Source organism: Eriocheir sinensis, chromosome 24 (assembly GCF_024679095.1).
Source record: "Eriocheir sinensis breed Jianghai 21 chromosome 24, ASM2467909v1, whole genome shotgun sequence".
Classification (NCBI taxonomy): domain Eukaryota; kingdom Metazoa; phylum Arthropoda; class Malacostraca; order Decapoda; family Varunidae; genus Eriocheir; species Eriocheir sinensis.
Genome location: NC_066532.1, coordinates 3349721 through 3373575, shown reverse-complemented (window position 1 = coordinate 3373575; position 23855 = coordinate 3349721). Strand labels below are relative to the sequence as shown.

Sequence of the window (23855 nt, the reverse complement as noted above, 5' to 3'; positions counted from 1 at the left end):
CGGTGTTCTTATGTGTGAGTAACTTTGTTATAATGTTGGTGATGATATGGTAATGGTATTTAAGATGTAGTGACCCATATCGATAGAGAAAATGTTTTGGAAATGTGTTGATGTAAGGAAATGGAACAGTGTGCTGAGAGTGGGAGAAGGGAAAAAGAACGTGGTGAGTTAAAGGGTAGACTCAAGAACTGAAGGTGGAGAAAACGGGAAGGCTTAGAGGGTCACTACAGTGGTACAGTAGTGTCCCGTTTTCTTCGAGTGCTTTGGTTTTCACTCTAACTACAGCAATTAGAAGCTAGTTAAGAAGCAACCTATTGTAGTGAAACCAGATTCGAATCCGTTGTGGCGTGAGTTCCCTCAATCCTTTCCTCCCCTCTGCTCTGACACAGTTTTTACACCTATTTTTTTCTTATATCGTCTCTCTCTCTCTCTCTCTCTCTCTCTCTCTCTCTCTCTCTCTCTCTCATACTGTGCTTTTCCTTATCTCATCTCTACTTTTTTTTTATTTCATCTCTTTTCTTCTCTCTCGAATTCTCTCTATTTTTTTTTTGCTCTTTTCCACTTTCTTATCTTTTATCTCGTCCTTCCCTTCATTCTTTCCTGCTCCTTCTATTTCTCTCATTCTTGTTTTCTTACATCCTCTCTCTCTCTCTCTCTCTCTCTCTCTCTCTCTCTCTCTCTCTCTCTCTCTCTCTCTCTCTCTCTCTCTCTCTCTCACTTTACGGCACTTAACTCCACCAACGACACTCCAAAAAGACGAAGAAAAAAAAAATAACCTTACTTTTTTTTTACTACAAGTCCCCTTCACTCCCCCATCCTTCAGAGTCCTTCAGTGCTGTTGTCTCCTCCTCCTCCCCTCCCCCTCTTCATCCTTCTCCTCTTCCTCTTCGTCCTCCTCCACCCTATTATTTCCTTTCCTGAGGCTCACGTGTCCCTTTTGAATAGGATCTGCGGGTGCTCTCTCTCTCTCTCTCTCTCTCTCTCTCTCTCTCTCTCTCTCTCTCTCTCTCTCTCTCTCTCTGTGTAAGGTAAGGGTCCTCGTTATTATATTCACCTGCCTTGTCTAACCCTTGTGAGGACTTGAATCTCTCTCTCTCTCTCTCTCTCTCTCTCTCTCTCTCTCTCTCTCTCTCTCTCTCTCTCTCTCTCTCTCATAGGAAGGGTCCTTTTTATTCTTTTCACCTACCTTGTCTAACCCTTGTGAGGACTTGAATCTCTCTCTCTCTCTCTCTCTCTCTCTCTCTCTCTCTCTCTCTCTCTCTCTCTCTCTCTCTCTCATATCTCATTCTTTTCCTCTCTCATCTTTCTTCCTTTCCTTCTTTCCATTAGTCGCTGCAGCACACACACACACACACACGCACACACACACACACAACCGGACACAGGTGTACTCGTAACCCCAAAACACCTGCCAGGTAAAACACATGACCTACCACAAACAACCCATCATGTGAACTTTCCTATATGCAGCGGACTCAAACTCTCCCCTACAGCATGGACTGGGGCGTGATAAGATATGGTTAAGAATAAGTCCAACTGATACTACTGATCTACCTAACTTCATCTGATATATGAATACTAATCCCTTTAAATTCACTAAGCTTATCTCTCTCTTCTATCATGTAATCTCCTTCTCCTCCTCATTATCCTACTTCCTTATCCATTCCAAGTCTCTGTATCCGGTCTTTTTCTCTTCTTTATCTGTGTTCTAATTCCTTATCTTCTCTCTCTCTCTCTCTCTCTCTCTCTCTCTCTCTCTCTCTCTCTCTCTCTCTCTCTCTAATCCTCCTTTCTCACGTGTAATTTGCTCCTCTCTTTTCTCTTTTGTACTGGTCTTTATTTTATCTACTTCCTTCTCTCAAGTTCTCTCCATTCGTCTCCCTTTCCTTCTATTTCGTCCTTGTCTCCATTCTTTGTCATTTATTTTGCTTTTCTCTCCTTTTCTTATTTCATCTTCCTTCTCTTTCAAATACTCTTTATCAGCTTTCTTTTTGCTCTTCTCCACCTCATCTTTTATCTCGTCCTTCCCTTCATTCTTTCCTTCTACTTCTCTTTTATTTCTATTTCTCTCATATTTACTTCCTTCTTCCTCCAATTATCTTTAACAGCTCTTTTTCTTCCTCTTTATCTCGTCTCCAATTCCTTATCTTTTATCTTATCCTCTCCTTCATTTCTGCCTCCTCACTCTTTCGTCTTCCTTCTTTCTTGAATTATCTACTTCCCTGCCTTTTCACATCCTTTCTTCTCTCTAATTCCATATTCCTTGTCCTATCCTTCTTCTTCCTTCATCAAATCTTTGCCTCCTCCTTTCTATCACATTTCTACCTTTATCTTTTCACCTTGTCTTCTTTCTTCCATCTAATTCCAAGTCCTTAACTCTATCCTTCTTTCTTCTTCATCAAATCTATAGCTTCTCCTTTTTATCACATTTCTAGCTTTATCTTTTCATCTCGTCCTTCGCTTCATTTCTTTCTCTTTCATTCTATCCAGTCACATTTCCTTAACCTCAAATGTCACTGCTTGAGTCGATAATACCGTGAAGCAGAAGGGATCAGTGAGCACCAACACCGGCCTTAAAGGATCAGTGGCTGCTTGAGCAACGCGTATCCCACCTCTGCCACCAGTGTGTTAAGAGAGGATGGGGGAGGGGGAGGAGGAGAGCCATCACGTGCAAGCTTATCATAAGATCCCGCAAGGTGATTTACTCTCTCTCTCTCTCTCTCTCTCTCTCTCTCTCTCTCTCTCTCTCTCTCTCTCTCTCTCTCTCTGTGTGTGTGTGTGTGTGTGTGTGTGTGTGTGGTTCGAGGCAACTCCTGGATTTAATATTTACTAGTCGAGCAACACGTATCCCACCGCTAGCACCAGTGTATGAAAAAATAAGGGGACCAGTGTATCAAGATAGGAGGGAAAACCACGACGTGCAAGCTTATCATGGGTTCCCGCAAGGTGATACACGTTCCCTCTGTTGTTTGAGTTATCTATATTCGTTGTTTACTTCTGTACCGCTTTCTATCACCGTCAGTTTGTCAGCTTTCATCTCCTTCCTTCTTCCTCAAACTATCTCAATCAGGCCTTTTTGTCGTCCTTATCTCGTCTCTAGCTCCTTATCTTTTATCTCGTCCTCCCCATTCATTCATTCACTCCTTCTCTCATCTATTTATTCTAACTTCTTCCTTCTTTCTCGAATTCTCTCCATCAGCTCTGTTCTTCCTCATTTTTAATCTCTTATATACTTATTTATCTTTTAGTCTGTTCGCCCCTTCATTCCTTCCTTCGCATTTTCTTATTTCTACTGCTTTCAATTCTCTACTTTCTGCCTTCGCATTTTCTTATTTCTACTTCTTTCAATTCTCTACTTTCTGCCTTCGCATTTTCTCATATCTACTTCTTTCTTTCTCTTCGCATTTTTTTCATTTCTATTTTTCTTTCATCTCCCTTCTTCTTTCTCTTCTTGACTTCCTACAGATGTAAAAATAAGTCTTTCTGATATTCTGTGATTCAGGGGGTCATGCTCAGACTTCCTATACTACTACTACTACTACTGCCACCATCATCACCGCTCGTCTACGTTTCTGACAATCCGTCCCATTTTCTTCACCGTCTCTCTTCTGGACATTCCCTCCCCGTCATTCTTTCAGTCTCTCTTCACTCTGATAACACTGACTATCGGCTGTATCTCCTCGCCCGCCCGACAGATTAAATGACTCCCTCCTCCAACCCGCAGATAACACCGATGCAATCACGAGTGTTTCCGCGAATACCACTGTTTTTATCTCCCCACCACCGTTGCCAGATTATCGTACTCAGAGCATAATATTTACCGGTTTTTGACGCCTAACTATTGCCAAGAAACATCAGGAATTAACTATTTTAACGATATATATAAAGGAATCTCGTTATTGGGTCCAGGAGACAGTATTTGGGTCAGAAGTTAGAAAATATAAGAGGCTGAGTACGACAATCTGGCAACGTTGCTCCCCGCTGACCCATGGGCACCCGAAATCACATCTACACATCCCTCGTGAATTCATCGACTGTACACGATTCACGGTGACTTCGAGAATAAGCCCCTCCCCCCTTTTCTAGTGTAAGTACATGACCTATATCAGTACTAGCAGAAACATCTCAAGTAACGCAAGTATGTATAGGTTTCACTGGTACTAGCAGAAACATCTCAAGTATCTCAAGTATGTATAGGTTTCACTGGTACTAGACATCGCCCGTGAACCCCCTGACTGTCCACAATTCACGGTGACTTCGAGAATAAGCCCCTCCCCTTTCTAGAGTAAGTGCATATGATTGATGGGTCTGAAAGCAAGCCATATCCATCTCAAATTTTGGCTAAATGCGGAAATAAGCCACTCCCCTTTCTCGAGTAACTGTATATGATTGGTAGGTCTGAAAGCAAGCCCTATCCATCTCAAATTCAGGCTAAATGCGGAAATAAGCCCCTCACAATTAACAGAATAGGGCGGTGGTCGAGTGGTCAGCGTGCGGTTGTGGTTATTTAAAGAGTGACTCGTATTTATCTCATTATTACTATTATCACTTCTGCCATCATACTCATCACCACCATCACTACAAATGTATAAGTACTGTAATAAATCTAAATCCTAAGCCACAGCTACACTTTACACAGCTGTCGCATTATCAGGGCAGAGAACACAGAGTCAGCCATCGAGCCGCTTGGTGGTGATCACACTAGGCGACTGTTTGGTGTTGTGGGGGCCGGGTGTCGCTACTCAGGATTGGGTGTTGATGCTAGCGACGCCTCCACACACACACACACACACACACACACACATACACATACACACACCATGGGATTCTTCAGGACTTTCTTTAGTGATATCAAAAAGGTCTCCCGGATATATGGTAAGGGTAATGCTGGGTTTAGGATATATATATGCTACAGCTGCGCGTGGCCTCAGTGCTCGTCTCCGTACCATTAGCCCTGAAAATTCAGCTTTGACACACAATACTTCAATATTTAGAGGTTTTTGTATGTAAAATCGATAAATATAATTATAAAGAATGAGAGAGAGAACACCACTGCATTATAGAGACCATCAGAACAGTTACAGAAAAAAGGAGAAAAGCAGAATTAGATAAACAAGGGCAAAGAGGAGAGAGGAGAGGAAACAAAGAGAAGAGAAATGAAGGAGAGGAAGGAAGAAGGTAGAAACGATAACAAATGACAAAAAAATGAACAGGAAGTCGAAAAAAACATTCCCAATTTGATTACTGTTAGGATTCTCTCTCTCTTTCTCTCTCTCTCTCTCTCTGGCCATGCTGCATGAAATTAAACCTAAGTAGTACGTGCCGAGAGAGAGAGAGAGAGAGAGAGAGAGAGAGAGAGAGAGAGAGAGAGAGAGAGAGAGAGAGAGAGAGACGGAAAAGAACCAATAAAAAAAACACAAAAAGGGAGAAAGAAGAGGAATTGGAAGCAGAAAAAGAAAAAAAAGAAACAAAAACAAAGAAAAGAAAAAATGAAGACGGGAAAAGATAGATAAATAGACGAAAAAAAAGAACACAAGAAGAACAGGGAATGGATGGAACAAGAGAAGAAAAACAAACAAAAACAGAAATTAAAGAAAATGGAGAGAGAAAGATAAAAGAAAATGAAGAGAAAGGAAAACAAGAGAAGAAAACAGCTTAGAAGAAAAATAAACACTGGAATACTGAGAGAAGACAGGAAAGGAGGAGGAGGAGGAGGAGGATATGACCAAGTAACAAACAAATACTTCCTTCAGATAAAAAAAAAGTCTTCCTAAACCGTTCTACGCATCTTCAGTTCAAGGGGGAGGAGGAGGAGAGGAGGAAGTGGAGGAAAGAATGCAAACAAACGATAAGGGAGGTACAATGAGAGAAAGAGAGAGAGAGAGAGAGAGAGAGAGAGAGAGAGAGAGAGAGAGAGAGAGAGAGATAAGAGAAGAGAGAAAAAGGAGGAAATAAAAGGAGAGAGAGAGAGAGAGAGAGAGAGAGAGAGAGAGAGAGAGAGAGAGAGAGAGAGAGAGAGAGTTATCAAGTTCAACTGCCCGAAGCCACTCAAGTTGAATTGCTTATATTTTATTTACTTATTCTCTCTCTCTCTCTCTCTCTCTCTCTCTCTCTCCAAAACTTTCTTAAAACATTTCTTGGCACTTTTTAACAGGTTTTAAACTTTTTTTTCATTAATTTTGCACGCAAGATTTGAAAGTGTGTGTGTGTGTGTGTGTGTGTGTGTGTGTGTGTGTGACATGTATACAACGGCTGCTTTAGACTTTCTTGTTACCATGCTCTCTCTCTCTCTCTCTCTCTCTCTCTCTCTCTCTCTCTCTCTCTCTCTCTCTCTCTCTCTCTCTCAGCAGTGCTTTCTCTCTTCCAAACAGACAAACACCAAGAACATCTGTCGTTTTTCGCTGGTCTAAATATAATTCTCTCTCTCTCTCTCTCTCTCTCTCTCTCTCTCTCTCTCTCTCTCTCTCTCTCTCTCAGTAGTGCTTTCTCCCTTCCAAACAGACAAACACCAAGAACATCTGTCGTTTTTCGCTGGTCTAAATATAATTCTCTCTCTCTCTCTCTCTCTCTCTCTCTCTCTCTCTCTCTCTCTCTCTCTCTCTCTCTCTCTCTCTCAAGGGCGGAAAACAATTATGAGCCTCAATTAGCTTTCAACAGCAGTAGCAAGGAAGAGGAAGAGGAGGAGGAAGAAGAAGAGGAAGAAAAGGAAGAGGAAGAGGAGTTAATTGAAGGAAGAAGAGGTAGAAAAGAGAAGGAAGAGGAGGAAGAGGAGATAAGAGAAGACAGAAGAGGAGGAGGAGGAGGAGGAGGAGGGAGACAAATTTGATAGTTTAGTTATGCAGTAATGTTGCTCATGAACAACAACAACAACTACTACTATTACTACACACACACACACACACACACACACACACACACACACACACACACACACACACACACATTGATATGGTATGTGCTATTTGAGAACAAACATCCAACTCTGTGTGCGTGTGTGTGTGTGTGTGTGTGTCGGAGGAAGTGTGGGTGAAGAAATGATAAAAATGTGTGAAGGAGGAAAGGAGGAGGAGGAAGAAGAGGAGGAGGAGGAAGAAGAGAAGGAGGAGGGAGATTATGTAGTACCAGTAAAATACTATGAGAAAGGATATGAAAAACGGAGGAATCTAGGAAGGAAACGAAAGAGAAAGGAGGAAAGAAAAGTTATGAAAGGATATGACGCAACGGACCAAAAAGAATAAGAAAAAAAGGAAGAAAAAAAGAAGAGAAATGATGGAGAAACGAGGGTGACCACAATAAAGGAAATATAAGAAATGAAGTTATGATAAAAATGAAAGAAAGAAAATATGAAAAGAATTAGAAACGTCTACAAATGTGATTATATAGAAGGTTGTATGCGAAGAAGACAAAAGATAGCGTAGATAAAGTTGGAAGAAAGCAAGGAAGGATAGAAGGAAGGAAATAGAGATGGACGAATGGAAGATAATAGAGAAAGGAATAAAAATGGAAATGATATGTATGAAGGAAAAGAAGACGGAGACAGAGAATAATGAATGAAGAAAAGGAAGGATGGATTGAGTGAATGGAAGACGAAGGGAAGGAATGGAGGTGAATATGAAGGAGAGAAAGGAAGAAAATGAGTGAATAAAGGAATGAAGGAAAGTAGGAAAGAAAGGAGGAAAAGAAGGAAGGAAGGAAGGAAGGTGACGAAGAACAGAATGAAGGAAAGGGCGTTGAAAAGAAAGAAAGGAGGAAAGGAAGGTGAAAACGAAATGGAAATAAGAAGGAAGGAAGGAAGGAAAGACGGAAGAAGAGGAACACAGTGGAAAGAAAGGAAGGAAGGAAGGTGACGAAGAACAGGAAGGAAGAACAGAATGAAGGAAAGATTAACGTTGAAAAGAAAGAAGGAAGGTGAAGGCGACGAACGGAAATAAGAAGAAAGGAAGGAGGGAAGGAAAGAGGGACGTAGAAATGGAAGAGAGGGAAGGAAGAAAGGAGAGAACGAAGGAAGAGGAGGAAGGAGAAGGAGAACAGAGAGATGGCGTGAGGAAGAAAAAAAGGAAAAAAGAACAAAACCGCTAATTCAACACAGCGAAACAGACCCAACTTTGCTTAACCCGACCCGCCTGAGAGAGAGAGAGAGAGAGAGAGAGAGAGAGAGAGAGAGAGAGAGAGAGAGAGAGAGAGAGAATAAAAGAAAGAAATGGGAGCGAGAAGAAAGAAACGATAGAAGAGGAAGAATATGAGAGAGAGAGAGAGAGAGAGAGAGAGAGAGAGAGAGAGAGAGAGAGAGAGGCCAACGGCAAGAGAAGAAAAACTAATGGTCTGTGTGCGTGTGTTTGTGTGTGTGTGTGTGTGTGTGTGTGTGTGTGTGTGTGTACGTATTGTGTATGCATTTCACTATCCTACAGTGAAAGTGACCAGACAGGGTTACGCAGCGAGGAGGAGGAGGAGGAGGAGGAGGAGGAGGAGGAAGAAGAAGAGGAAGAGGAGATGCTGCTACCATTACAAATGAAGGAAAATAAAAATTAAGTCTAAGAAGAGAAGAAAAGAAGAAAGAAAAGAAGATAAAGAGGAGGTAAGATAATGATGATGATGATGAAAGAAAACGAAGAAAGGAGGAACCCAAAGAAGGAAGAGAGGAGAGGAAGAAGAGAAAGAAGTAAATAGAAAATAGAACAAAAATATAGAAAAAAAATAATAAAGGAAGGAAGAGGAGTTTAGTCATGTTTGTGAAGGGTTAAGGAAGAAAGAGGAGGGAGGGAGGGAGGGAGAAGAAACAGGGAGGAAGGGAGGGAAGAGGAGGAGGAGGAGGAGGGAGGGAGGATAAAGGGAAGGAGATGGAGGGAGAGACGGTTGTGTCGAGTTGTAAGGAGGAGGAGGAGGAGTGCAGACCATGGTTGACCCCTCCCCCCTCCCCTCTCTCTCTCTCTCTCTCTCTCTCTCTCGGTCAAGACGATTTTATCTCCTTGGTGATATGACCCTGAGAGAGAGAGAGAGAGAGAGAGAGAGAGAGAGAGAGAGAGAGAGAGAGAGAGAGAGAGAGAGAGAGAGAGAGAGAGAGAGAGAGACGTAACAGCAGTAGTAAGGATTCAGTTTGTTTGTTCTCTCTCTCTCTCTCTCTCTCTCTTACACACACACACACACACACACACTTTGCATACACATCCTCCTCCTCCTCCTCCTCCTCCTCTTCTTCTTCTTCATCTTCCTCCTACATCTTTTAATTAATGCTAAATCGCCTTGCTTTCCTTTAGTGCTTTCTTTCTCTTTATTTTTCTTTCTTTTCATAATCATTTCCCTCCTCATTCTGCATCAATTTCCTTCCAGTAATAATTATCAAAGGTTACGTAGGAAGGAAGGAAGGAAGGAAGGAAGTATGGGAATAAAGGAGAGATGGAAGGAAGGAAGGAAAAAAAATAAGGTACAGTCAATATTACTAGAACCAGTGCTAAAGAAAATTAAGAAGAAAAAAAACATTGAATATAAAACAAAATACGTATTAAGTTTATTCTATTTGGTTACGTAGATCTGTGTGTGTGTGTGTGTGTGTGTGTGTGTGTGAGAGAGAGAGAGAGAGAGAGAGAGAGAGAGAGAGAGAGAGAGAGAGAGAGAGAGAGAGAGAGAGAGAGAGAGAGAGACGGGGCGGAGAGTGAGAAAGTTAATGGAAAGAACACAAAGAACAACCATGAGAAAAGAAAGAAGAGGAGGAAGAGGAGGAGGAGGAGGAGGAGGAGGAAGAAGAGAAGAGGAAATTAAATGATATGATGATGACCGTAATTAATTTGAAAAGGAACACTATATGACAAGTAGGAGGAGGAGGAAGAGGAAGAAGAAGAAGAGGAGGAGGAGGAGGAGGGAGGAGGAGGAAGATGAAGCACCGTTGGATACCGAAAATTACTTAGTCACTTCACACTTTACACACACACACACACACACACAGTAAAATAAATTAGCAAAGATGTGATATAGAATAAGGAGGAGGAGGAGGAAATGATGAAAAAAAATAGAAGGGAAAGAGGAGCAGGAGGAAGGGAATAGATGGGTGTGGGAAGAGGAAGAGGAGGAGGAGGAGGAGGAGGAGGAGGAGGAGGTCAGGTGCGTCACTAATGTTCCCCCAAACCTGAATGGTCACGGAAGAGAGAGAGAGAGAGAGAGAGAGATAGAGAGAATCTATTTTCTATGGAACGAAAGAGTGCAGAGTAACCACGCAACACGATCTACTCTCTCTCTCTCTCTCTCCCGCTCTCTCTCTCGTTTACATGTCCAACCTGACTCAGCAGGAAGATTTAAATACCGTACTGAAAGCTTAGAGAAATTTAATGGGTAAAGAGAGAGAGAGAGAGAGAGAGAGAGAGAGAAACTATAGGGTAAGGAAATAAGTTGTGGAAGAATTAAGTCAAAAAACGTTAGCGAGAGAGAGAGAGAGAGAGAGAGAGAGAGAGAGAGAGAGAGAGAGAGAGAGAGCAGTCACCTACACATGTAACACCTGCGGCCTGTGGAATGTCAGGTGAGAAGGATGAGTCACCTCCCCCCCCCCCCTTCATGTGCCCTACCAGGTAACAACAACAGCAACAACAACAACAACAACAACTAAAAAGGCAATAAAACGATACCATGAAATTAAAAAAAATGTACAGTCGAGAACCAGGAAAAAAAAAAAAAGTATACAAAGTCGAAAACCAGGAAAAAAAAGACGAATTAAAGAGTAAAAATCGTAAACATATGAGTAGAAAAGTAGGAAAACCAGGAAAAGGAATGACAATGGGAAGATATATAATGAAGGACTCAAAATAACACAAGGACTACACAGAATACGAGCCACTGACTAGACAAAGGGCCGTATTGCTTGACGCTTTCACGCCTACATCAACAATTTCCAGGGGTCAAAAAAGGAAGTTAATCGGGTTCTCATGAGTGTTCTTTTAGGTTCACGGTACGGGAGAAGGGTCAAACCAACACCAGAATAAACTAAAACTAAAATGCAAATGCCAACACACGAAAGCCTTGTCAAATATGTTCTTTCTCTAGGTTCACAGTAAAAGAAGGGTCAAACCAACACCAGGGCCATAAAACTACCCCTGGAAATGCCCACAACTCATACGAAAGCCTTGTCAAATATGTTCTTCTAGGTTCACGGTATAAAGAAGAAGGGTCAAACCAACACCAGGGCCATACAACTACCCCTGGAAATGCCCACAACTCATACGAAAGCCTTGTCAAATATGTTCTTCTAGGTTCACGGTATAAAGAAGAAGGGTCAAACCAACACCAGGGCCATACAAGTACTCCTGGAAATGCCCACAACTCATACGAAAGCCTTGTCAAATATGTTCTTCTAGGTTCACGGTATAAAGAAGAAGGGTCAAACCAACACCAGGGCCATACAAGTACTCCTGGCAATGCCCACAACTCCTACGAAAGCCTTGTCAAATATGTTCTAGGTTCACGGTACGGAAGAAGGGTCAAACGAACACCAGGGCCATACAAGTACTCCTGGAAATGCCCACAACTCATACGAAAGCCTTGTCAGACATGTTCTTCTAGGTTCACGGTACGGAAGAAGGATCAAACCTACACCAGGGCCATACAACTATCCCTGGAAATGCCCACAACTCCTACGAAAACTTTGCCAGAAATGTGGGCTTGGGTGATGAAATGTTTTATAATACGAACCTTAAAATGAAGTCTATTACTGAAATGAACTCAACAACAACAACAACAACAATAGTCCAGTATCATCCAAATAAGGAAAAAAGATCCAGAAAAAATTACACACACTATCAAACAAAAAAGATATGATAGAGGATTCGATAAACTAATCATCATTTACTATCTATGAGAGAGAGAGAGAGAGAGAGAGAGAGAGAGAGAGAATAAAGAGGACGATGAAAGTGAAAGGAAGAGGAGAAACAGGTGGTGAGGAAACCTAAGTGTGTGTGTGTGTGTGTGTGTGTGTGTGTGTGTGTGTGTGTGTGTGTGTGTGTGTGTGTGTCAAGGAAAGTCAGAGCCACATAGGCCAAGGGCTCAGCCACACACACACACGGCTCTGGTGCAACAAACAGGATTAGTAAGTTTGTGTGACTCAGCTGAATGCCACTCAAGACCATATGTATGTGTGTATGTATGTGTGTATGTATGTATGTATGTATGTACGATTATGTATATGTAAGAATTAATGAATGTGTGGCTGTATGTATGTATGGATGGATAGACGGTGTGTGTGTGTGTGTGTGTGTGTGTGTCAGTATAGGTCAGCGGCCAAGGCTAAGAGAGGACACGACACCATCACCACCACCATAACCACTAACACCACCACCACCATTACGTCAAATCAATGTTGAGAGAATTATACCCAACAGCCATCACGATTCTCTCTCTCTCTCTCTCTCTCTCTCTCTCTCTCTCTCTCTCTCTCTCTCTCTCTCTCAGGTAAGTCAAGGTGTTGCGGTCAGAATTAATTGACACACACCTGAGAACGTCGTGATAAGTTACCTGCCTGACTGCTGGGCGGACAGATGTATTTGAGAGTTTGACTGGTGTAGATAAGAAAATTTCACAGGTGTAAATTTGACAGATGTAGGTAAGAAAGTTAGACAGGTGCAGGTATGAAAGACTGACAGGTGTACAAAAGTTCCCTCTTAGTATGTACGCACTTTTCCAATTAGAACTAACAACAGGAATGAAACTAGTAAAGTCTGACAGGCAGTAAAAAAGGAAAAAAAGGTAATGGCAAAATAAGTCTGACAAGTGTATGTAAGTCTGACAGGTATGAAACTAAGACCAAATAATATGAAACTAGTGAGAAAAAGTTACCTGGTATGTAAGCAAAAATAAACTATGAACCAATGACTAAATGGACAACAGATATGAAATAGGTACTGTAGATGGAAGGGTTAAGTTACACGAGAAAACAGTTACAGGAGACAATACTAATGTGGGTGAGTCAACAGTGGAGGTAGTGTGTGAAGGGAGAGGAGGGAGAGATGGAGATGCAGGGGGAAGGGGTTTAAGCTACGGCTACACTAGTCAACGAAATGGTTGGATTCCAACGATTCGGTTGAACATCGTCCAAGGTTGGAGGATTTCGTTTGGAATCCCAGCGTAGGGTTGGAGGAAAGATGCCTCCACAAGTACCGTTGTGCTCCTTCCCTTGGATCTCATCCAAGGGAACACAACTGAAGATCTATGTTATACAGTATTCATATTTGTGACATCTTCGAAAAGAAAGTATACAACTTATTCAACCATAAGATATGAAGGATTTATTATTAGTATAAAAATATCTTGAAATAGGAATAAAATTTTTTAGAATGTATAGAGTGGCAATAATCAGACAGTCGTTTGACCACCAGTGCGCGTGCGGTGTTAACATTTGCCTTCTTCTTCTTTTGACCTGTAACGCTTTTTATCGCTTCATAGGTCCTCCTCTCAGTCCTCTCTTCTTATTCACACACTTTCCTTTTCAATAGTATTGTTATGTATCTTTCCTCACTGTACAGTAATACGCTATCGCATTATAATTTTATTTTTGTTGTTGAAATCGCTTATTTTCATTGTTTTTCTGTGCACCTATTCAAGTATTTGTGCCCTTTTTTCCAAACACTGCGTCAGGAACACTTGCCAGCTTTACAATTCTTCTTTCTGTTTCCTTTTAGTCTCCATACAGCCCAAACCCCGTGTAGATTGCTCCGTCCTCCTCTAACCTCCTCGCCCACTAACCCTGCTACTAACTCCCCTCTCTGCCTCTCATAGTTGCTACATTCTACAATAAGGTGTTCCACTGTTTCTTTCTCCCCTGTCCTACAGCCACGGTTCTGGTTTCTCCCGTCCCTGTTCCTGCCATTTACCTCCAAGGTTCCGGTTCTTGCTTTAAACAATAGCTTGCTCCCCCAGTCTCCTACATGCCAGCCTACTCCCTCTGGCTTCTGTTTACTACTCTACCATCTCAACGTCGACTTGCCACCCATGCCTACCTGCCATTTGACTTGTCCGTTCCTTTAAACTTTCTTCACATCCCTGCTCTCCATCTCATTCCACTCCTCTCTCAGGTGTTCTCTCCTTTTCTACTTCTCTAACTCTTTCCCCCAGGTGGACTTGTTTCCATTTTCTTGCATTATTTTCTTTGCCCATCTTTAATCGCTACTCTTTTCAATTTTCTTTAAGAAGCCCAACCTACCCTTGTAGTCTTGACGCCGTTGGAAAGGCAGAAACATAAACATCTTCAACGGTAAGGTTGGACTCGTCTAACCACTCGTCCAAAGATAGGATTAGATGGACAGCTGTTTGTTCAACCATAAGGTTGGACTCCAAGCATTTCGTTGACTAGTGTAACCGTAGCTTGAGGAAGGTGACAGTCTCTGGTAGAGGTGGTGATGACAGTTCATGCAGATGGGAATAAAGGAAAGAAAGATGGGTTATGTGGGTGAGTCAACAGTGGAGGCTAAGATGCAAACATAGAAAGAAAAGTGAATTAATGACACACTAATAGCAGGAATTAGAGATAATCAGGTGAGACATAGGCAGGTGTACAGGCAGTTTTAACCCTTTGACAGCGGATTTCCTACAAGAAGACCTCACCAAGCTACAGGAATAGGACAAAAAGTGGCTGCTACAATTCAATGAAGAAAAATGTAGTCATGCACATTGGAAGGGGATATCCAGCATACCAATACAACATGGGAAACACCCCACTATCCCCCACAGAGGCAGAGAAAGACCTGGGACTATATGTTTCAAGGCTACCAGTGAAGGCGAAATCCATGCCAATCGCAGCGGACAGGTTAAGGTAGAGAGATAGATGGAGAAAAAATTAGGTTTCATTATATGTACTGGACTAAATTAGGTAAAGTCAAGACAGTTAAGTTTCAGTTACTCTAGTTTGTTGAATGTGGAAAAATATTAACTTGCACCAGGTAAAGGTGATTAAGTTAAAAAGTCAAATGAACGTGAAAAAAGTAACCACACTAGACTACAGGTAAAATTACGAGATTCAGTAAGAAAAAATATATATATGTGGAAAAATACTAACTTTAGGCAACACTATGCATATGTAAGGTAGTTACGATAAAGTTAACTGAAAATGGAAAAATACTAACATAGGTACTAGACTACATCAGGTGAAGCTAAGATGGACTGTTAAAAAGATAGGCAAAGATAAGTACAAGTTAGTTAGATAAGTGAAAGTGGAAAAATACTAACAAACTAGACAACATACTTATACTACTAAAACTAACTTACCTACACTATGAGTTTATAAGGTAAAGATAAAGTTAGTTCATTGAAAGTGGGAAAATACAAACAAACTGGACAATGTGAGGTAAAGTTAGATAGATTCAATTAAAAGGAAGTTGATTAGATGTGGAAAAATACTAACCAACCTACACTATGAATATAATAGGTAAAGTTAAGATAGGTAGTTAGTTAATTGAAAATGGGAAAATACTAACAAACTAAACTACAACAGGTAAAGTTAAGATATACAGTTGAAAAGTTGATTAGAGGTGGAAAAATGCCAACCTACCTAGACTATGCACATATAAGGTAAAGTTAAAATAAGGTTACAGTTAATTGAAAGTGAAAAAAATACCATACTAACTTACTAAGCTACATTAGGTAAACTTAAGATAGATTCAGTTAAGAAGTAACATGGCAAAAAAGTCACCTTGCAAAATAAGGCTGCCCAGTTCTGTTCAATGGTATCCAGACAATAAGTACGGTATGTATCATTTCACAAGAACAGCTGTCTTACTGGAAAGGGCGCCCTGCATTAGTTAGAAGGTTGTCTGGTCTATTTCTGATCCGTTTCTTGTCTGTTCCAATCAACCAAATAATCTTCCTAATGTCCGATTCTAGTATGTGGTTGGTTTAGGTTAACATCACTATTAGAAGACATTGATTTACATAGCTATTCAGACCACACAGACCCTATAGTAAAGATTAGTTAAACCTCAAGCCAACTAAATAAATAAATGAATCAGACCACACAGACCCTATAGTAAAGATTAGGGAGGTGTCCTTAAACCTCAAACCAACTAAATAAATAAATAAAATAATTCAGGCCACACAGACCCTATGGTAAAGATTAGCGGGTCAGTCCTTAATTCAGCTTCAGTGAAATTACATCAAATACAATACCACCAAGACTCTGAATTTCTACTTTAGCGAATAATAAGATGAAGGAAGTGGCGGTCGAGCTGGTTTTTGAATGAATGCGTATAATATCGACACTTCCACACAAAAATACACATGAAATAGTATTAAAGCTTGAGTGTATATGTGCTTCTGATGAACTGGATAGATTACACTTTTCCAAATGTCTGTTAGGTATGTTGGTTGGATACGGCAAACATCACTATAGGATAAACGAAGAGGAAGGATGGGAGGAAGAGAGGGAGGGAAAGGAGGGAAAGGAAAGGAAAAGTAGGAAGGGAAAAAGGGAAACAGAAAAGAAAAAAATGGAGAATTGAGATGGAAAAGGGGAGAGGAAAGTAAGGTAGGCATGTGGGGAAAGAGGAGGATATACTAGGTAGTGGAGAATTATAATAGTAGGTTATATCCAAATTCAAACAAAAAATACATCAAACAACACTGTAGCTGATTATCTTTGCATTTCCGATCAACTGGATGAATGTTTTCTTGTGTGTGTGTGTGTGTGTGTGTAAAGTCTGGAATGGACTAATATCGGAAATGGAGAGGACGAGAGACGGGTGTTTTTCTGGACATTTCCCCAACAATACCACCCCAGCGGCCCCTGGGATAAAGTTATCAGCATAATAATATTTTTCTGTGGCTGGGAGATGACACAGATAACCTTGTGCCCCCCAGTGGTAAAGTTAAGGTTGATATCACAGAGAAGAGAGAAAGAAGAGCCTTTTATCTACACAATTACCAACCCACCAAAAACTGTTCCCGTTCGTATTCGGTATTCATATTCCAACACCGTATTTAGTTGTATTCGTGTTCGTATTCGAATTATTGATAGAAATCAAAGTATTCTCATTCGTATTCGAATAGAAGCTAAAAGTATTTGTATTCTGAGAAAAATCTGACGAATACTTAAATATTTATTATCATAAATAACAGCCGTATTAAAGGCAAGTGTGCTGCCCTTGTACTGAATGCTGGCTCCTTTTACTGCTGCATGACCTCAGAACAGTGATAAATCAGGTTACTTTTCAAAGAAAAGCATTCAAGAATACTTTCATGGAGTATTCGTATTTCTATTCGAATTAAAACCATTTTTGTGTATTCGAATTCGTATTCGTTGTGATTTCAAGTATTCGTGTTCGTATTGGAATACACACTGTATTCATCCCTGCTAGTATCGTTTTCCTGTGGGTGGGTGGGAGGGTGGGCGCGGCACGGCCAGCCAGCCCGCGCCTCCCTGCCGCCCACTCACAGCCGCGCGAATTCACCTGTTGAGGAATGTCGCCGGGGAGTGAGTTTAAAGCCACACGAGACAAAAACTGGAGTGTGGCGAGGGCGTGACGGCTCCTGAGATCTTTTGAGCCGAGACATGAACAGGGAAGGGCTTTATAATGTACCAAAAGGGCGGAGAAGCATTGAAATCTCGGCTGTGTTAGATGCCTCGCTGTCTGTCTGGCTGGCATACACACACACACACACGCACACATACACGCAGACACACACGCAGACATACACACCTACATCCCCGCCCTTCCAAGCCATTTCCACGCCTCCCATACCCACTACAGAGGTCAGCAGGGTACAGAAGGACAGCCTAACCTTCCCCCCCACCAGCCACCAGGGACACACACGCACGGGTAGCGGACACACACATACACAGACACACACACGCACACACACCCACATCCCCGCCCTTCCATGCCATCCCCACGCCTCCCATACCCTCCACAGACTCCAGCAGGGTACAGAAGGACAAACTAACCCTCCTCCCAACTATCTTAGCCATAAAAGGGCAGGATACGTTATAGAGGGGCTGCGGGGGCTCACCTTGTCCAGACATTTCAGCTCCTCCAGGGGGTACACAGCCTTCTCGCACCGCGCACACCGTTTACTCATGGTTATAATTCCTGTGTGCTCCTTGCCCTCACTTCACGGCTAGCACCAAGGTGGATCAGGGGTATTCCAGGCACTTTTCCACGACACACTGCTACGCGCACCCGCTCACTCAAAGCTCCTCGCGGGGACTGACTCGTTGGAGGGGCGCCCACTAGGTGTCTCCTCGCCCCGTCAAACAAGTGAAGTGCGCTCTTTCTCTCCCTCTTTCTCTCCCTCCCTCTCCTTTCCTTCCCTCTCATATGTCTCAAGTCTTCCTCCATAACCCACTGCTACTCATTCATGGTGTAGATTCATCGTATGGTTTACTGGTGTGTTCTTTTGGTTTTGGTTGGTGGGTTTCTCAGGAGTGCAAGGTGGGGTGCTGTCTCCTCTCTCCCTCTCCCTCCCTCTCTCTCGTGTCTCCAGTCTTCCTCCACAACCCACGGCTACTCATTCATGGTGTAGATTCATCGTGCTCTTCTCAATTGTGGTTTACTGACGTGTTCTTTTGGTTTTGTTTTCTGGGTTTCAATGTTAGGAGTGCAAGGTGGAGTGTTGTCTCCTCTCTCCCTCTCCCTCCCTCTCTCTCGTGTCTCCAGTCTTCCTCCACAACCCACGGCTACTCATTCATGGTGTAGATTCATCGTGCTCTTCTCAATTGTGGTTTACTGACGTGTTCTTTTGGTTTTGTTTTCTGGGTTTCAATGTTAGGAGTGCAAGGTGGAGTGTTGTCTCCTCTCTCCCTCTCCCTCCCTCTCTCGTGTGTGTCTGGTTTCCTCCACAACCCACTGCAACCCATTCACGGTGTAGATTCATCGTGCTCCTGTCTATAGTGGTTTACTGAGGTGTTCTTATGTGTTTGGTGTCTGGGTTTCAATAAGAGGAGTGCAAGGTGGGGTGCTGTCTCCTCTCTCCCTCTCCCTCCCTCTCTCTCGTGTCTCCAGTCTTCCTCCTCCTCCCACGGTTACTCATTCATGGTGTAGAAACTGTTGATCCACTGAAGCTTTCTCGCGGGGACTGACTGCTTGGAGGAGAGCCCACGCCCCCTGAAACAAGTGACGTGCGCTCTCTCTCCCTCCCTCTCTCTCTCTCGTGTCTCCAGTCCTCTTCCACTTCCCACGGTTACTCATTCATGCTGTCGATCCAGTGTGCTCCTGTCTATAGTGGTTTACTGGGGTGTTTTTTGTAGTTTTATTTCTGGTTTCAATGTTAGGACTGCAAGGTGGGGTGCTTTCTCCCTCCCTCCCTCTCTCTCTCGTGTGTGTTTCCAAGGCTCCACCAGTCAGTTACTCATTCAAGGTGTAGATCCACTCTGCTCCTGTCTACAGTGGTTTATTGGGGTGGTTTTATGCTTTTGTTTCTGCTTGGTCTGTTAGTATTGCAAGATGAGGTGCTTTCTATAGCCTTAGGGAAGCACTGGTGAACGGGGAGTCTAAAACAGTGAGGGTTCTGTTTTCACGCTCCTGTTTGTGTGGATTTGGTGATAGCCTGACAGTATTAATTCGTCTGCGCGCTGGCTAAGGGGGGCAAGCATTGATAACGGGGACAAAAAACACCACCACTCCAGAGATAACAACCGCCATGCTCTCTCTCTCTCTCTCTCTGAAGTAAAAATGGAGAGCACACGAATAACTGATAGACTGACTGACTGACTTAGAAATGGACTGACTGACTGACTGATAGAATGAAAGATTGACTGACAGACTGAAAAAAAAAAAAACAATGGAAACACGAGTCAAACGCCCCATGTGACCTCTCTCTCTCTCTCTCTCTCTCTCTCTCTCTCTCTCTCTCTCTCTCTCTCTGTGTGTGTGTGTGTGTGTGTGTGTGTGTGTGTGAAGAGGCGTGTAAACCAAGTGCTAATTCGGCCACACTGTCTATCTTGGGCCGCTAAAACCACATCCTCAGCCACATCATCTACCTGGGAATTAACGGAAAGGTGTGAGATGCATAATAAGCCACACCTGACACCTGAAGCTTTAGTAATAGGAGTAACAGTCACATCCTCAGCCACACCTTTTCACTACCATTTTACGTTTTGGATAGTGTGACAGTTACAGGCCACATCATCTACCTGAGGATTGATGGGAAGGTGTTTGAGCATGAGCCACACCTGACCACCTTTATGAATAGTAATAGCCACACCCTCAGTCACACCATTTAACTACCTATTACGTCTTTGGAAAGTGTGAGAGTTATGTATGGAACCACGTCATCTATTTGGGGTTTACCGGGTAGGTGTTAACCAAATAATGAGCCACACTTTTTTTTTTTTACAGCAAGGGAGGCAGTTCAAGGGCAAAACAACAACAAAAAAACCAAACAAACAAACAGCAACAGCAACACTAGACGCTACGCTGCTCCGACATAAAAAAAAAGAACACGGTAAAAGAAGAAAAAAAAACCTACTAATCTACTAACTACCTTTATGAGTAAGATTAATAGCCACATACCCAGCCACACCTTATAACTACGGTACCTTTCATGTCTTTAGTAGGTGTGACAGTTACATATCACGCCACATCATCTATTTGGGGTTTAATGGGAAGGTGTTCAAACATGTGCCCCACTTAACTACTTGAATAGGTGCAACAAGGGGAGTGTATCAGGACACCTCTCCTCCCGAAATTGACCTCTCTTTTGGCCGCTAATTACTTTTGTCTTTGTGGGAACAGCGATTAGCGTTTTATTTTCATATTACACCCTTTTTTGTTGCCTTTGAGCTGTTTCCTTAGCTGTAAAAAAAACAACAACAAAAAAAAAAACAGCCGCATACTTAGCCACACTTTTTAACCACCTATTACGTCTTTGGAAGGAATCGAGCCACACAATTTACCTGAGTACAGCGACGAGGTGTTATAGATACAAAGCCTCACCTGTCTTAATTAACCCTCTATAAAGGTAAAGTTGAGGGTATACGCTATTGCTGCGCGTGGCCTCGGTGCTCATCTCCGTCACTGTAACGTGAAAAAAATAGTAATTACACCGGAATACAGCCACCGTTGCCAGATAATCGTACTCAGAGCATAGTATTTACCGGTTTCTGACGCGTATGTTGCCTATCTATTGCCAAGAAACATCAGGATCTAACTCTTTTACCGATAACTATAAATGAGTTTCGTTATTGGAGCCCAGAAGACCGTTTTGGGGTAGGAAGTCGGGAAATATAAGCGGCTGAGTACGACAGTCTGGTAACGTTGGATACAGGCCCAGTGTGACATCCGGATAGGTGTAATAACTAGACTTTCAGCCACACCTTTACCTGGAACATGTCGGAAAAGTATTATTACTCCACACTCAGCCACATCCTCTGCGTGTTGTGTCCCAGGAAGGTAATGAAACAGCGAAGTGAGTCACGTTATGTATTTGGGCTACACGTGGAGGTGTGACGAGCCGAATGCTGATACTACTAACACTAAGACCAGATACTACTCAGATACTACTAAGATACTAACTAAGATACTACTAACACTAAGATACTACTAACACTAAGATACTACTGACCAAGATACTACTAACACTAAGATACTACTGACCAAGATACTACTAACACTAAGATACTACTGACTAAGATACTACTAACACTAAGATACTACTGACTAAGATACTACTAACACTAAGATACTACTAACACTAAGATACTACTGACCAAGATACAACTAACACTAAGATAATACTGATACTAACACTAATACTACTGACCAAGAAGATACTAACACTAAGATACTACTGAATACTACTAACACTAAGATACTACTGACAAGATACTACTAACAAAGATACTACTAACAAAGATACTACTAACACTAAGATACTAAGATACTACTGACTAAGATACTAAGATACTACTAACACTAAGATACTACTAACACTAAGATACTACTGACTAAGATACTACTAACACTAAGATACTACTAACACTAAGATACTACTGACCAAGATACCACTAACACTAAGATACTACTGACTAAGATACTACTAACAGTAAGATACTACTAACTGAGATACTACTAACACTAAGATACTACTGACCAAGATACTACTAACACTAAGATACTACTGACCAAGATACTACTAACACTAAGAGATACTGACAAGAAAAGATACTACTAACACTAAGATACATACTACTAACACTAAGATACTACTAACACTAAGATACTACTAACACTAAGATACTACTAACACTAAGATACTACTGACTAAGATACTACTAACACTAAGATACTACTGACTAAGATACTACTAACACTAAGATACTACTGACTAAGATACTACTAACACTAAGATACTACTGACTAAGATACTACTAACACTAAGATACTACTAACACTAAGATACTACTGACTAAGATACTACTAACACTAAGATACTACTAACACTAAGATACTACTAACACTAAGACCAGATTTTTAAACGTTGTATTAGTATTTACTGACATTTAAAAAAAAAAATTACAGCAGAGGAGTCAGTTCAAGGGCATAAAAAAAAGTAGCAATGTGGCTAGTTAATCCCACTTGTTGATACGGAGTTAGGTAGAAATGTTGGATCTTCAAATTTAAATCGACATGTTAAAGACCCAGGCGTAAAAAGTGCTATAAAAATCAGTGAAATCAACTAACTATGTCTTGAGAAACATGTAAAAAAAAAAAAAAAGACAAATCAGTCACACTATTAATAATGACCCACACGACGTTTACAAAAGGGAGGCGTAATTCAGAGTAATTCTAATATATGTACTAATATTTAAATAACCTCCCTGCTGACTCAGGTTGAACATATAAACGAGAGAGAGAGAGAGAGAGAGAGAGAGAGAGAGGATAGTAAGAGTAGTAGTAATAGTAGTAGTAGTAGTAGTAGTAGTAGTAAAAGCAATGGTATAGTAATATGTATTATATGAATGAAGTCAATAATTTAGAATGTTACGTAAATTTAGTTAATATTTCTGTTAGAGAGAGAGAGAGAGAGAGAGAGAGAGAGAGAGTAGTGGGAGGATAAGAAGCATATCTCCAAACACAATAATTTAAAAGTCACACTAACACAGAAACCCCGTGCGATATCTTGAGGTCAAACGGCCCATGATCACGGAGTTTATAATATTATGTTCATCAGTGCGTGGCGGTTCCTCGGCTGACTGCGGTGTGCTTGGGAAACGTAATAAGAACATAAGAACAAAAGAACATAAGTGGTCTGCAAGAAAATAAGATTGTGTTGAAAGTTAAGTATAAAAATTTGGATCGTTCTGCATGTTTTAGTTTTTCGTGTCTGATTTTGTGGATTTAAGAACATGAGAACAAAAGAATATAAGGGGTCTGCAAGAAAATAAGATTGTGTTGAAAGTTAAGTATAAAAATTTGGATCGTCCTGCATGTTTTAGTTTTTCGTGTCTGATTTTGTGGATTTAAGAACATAAGAACAAAAGAACATAAGGAGTTTGCAAGAATATGAGATTGTGTTGAAAGTTAAATATCAAATTGGATCGTTCTCTTGATTTTTTCTTGCCTGACTTTGTGGAGATAAGAACATAAGAACAAAAGAACATAAGGAGTTTGCAAGAATATGAGATTGTGTTGAAAGTTATCATATTGGATCGTTCTGCGTGTTTTTTTTTTCTCGTGTTTCGCTTTGTGGAGATAAGAACATAAGAACAAAAGAACATAAGGAGTTTGCAAGAATACGAGATTATGTTGAAAGTTAAGTATAAAAATTTGAATCGTTCCGAGTGTTTTATTTTCTCGTGTCTGACTTTGTGGATATAAGAACATAAGAACAAAAGAACATCAAGAATCTTCAAGAAAATAAGATTGTGTTGGAAGTTAAGTATCGAATTGGAT

General features: G+C 41.4%; 1 protein-coding gene across 3 annotated transcripts in view; it reads right to left on the bottom strand.

The window, feature by feature from the left end:
- LOC127002773 (LIM and SH3 domain protein 1-like) overlaps nt 1-18193 on the bottom strand; it is a 112291-nt gene extending 94098 nt beyond the window's left edge. The window contains exon 1 of one of the 3 annotated variants that reach the window (XM_050868898.1): nt 17974-18193. In XM_050868898.1, the coding sequence (XP_050724855.1) occupies nt 17974-18042 (69 nt within the window). In that variant the 5' untranslated portion in view covers nt 18043-18193. The remainder of the gene's footprint in view (nt 1-17973) is intronic. The other 2 variants (XM_050868899.1, XM_050868900.1) reach the window with 2 other exon arrangements.
- Nucleotides 18194-23855: the final 5662 nt, after the last annotated feature.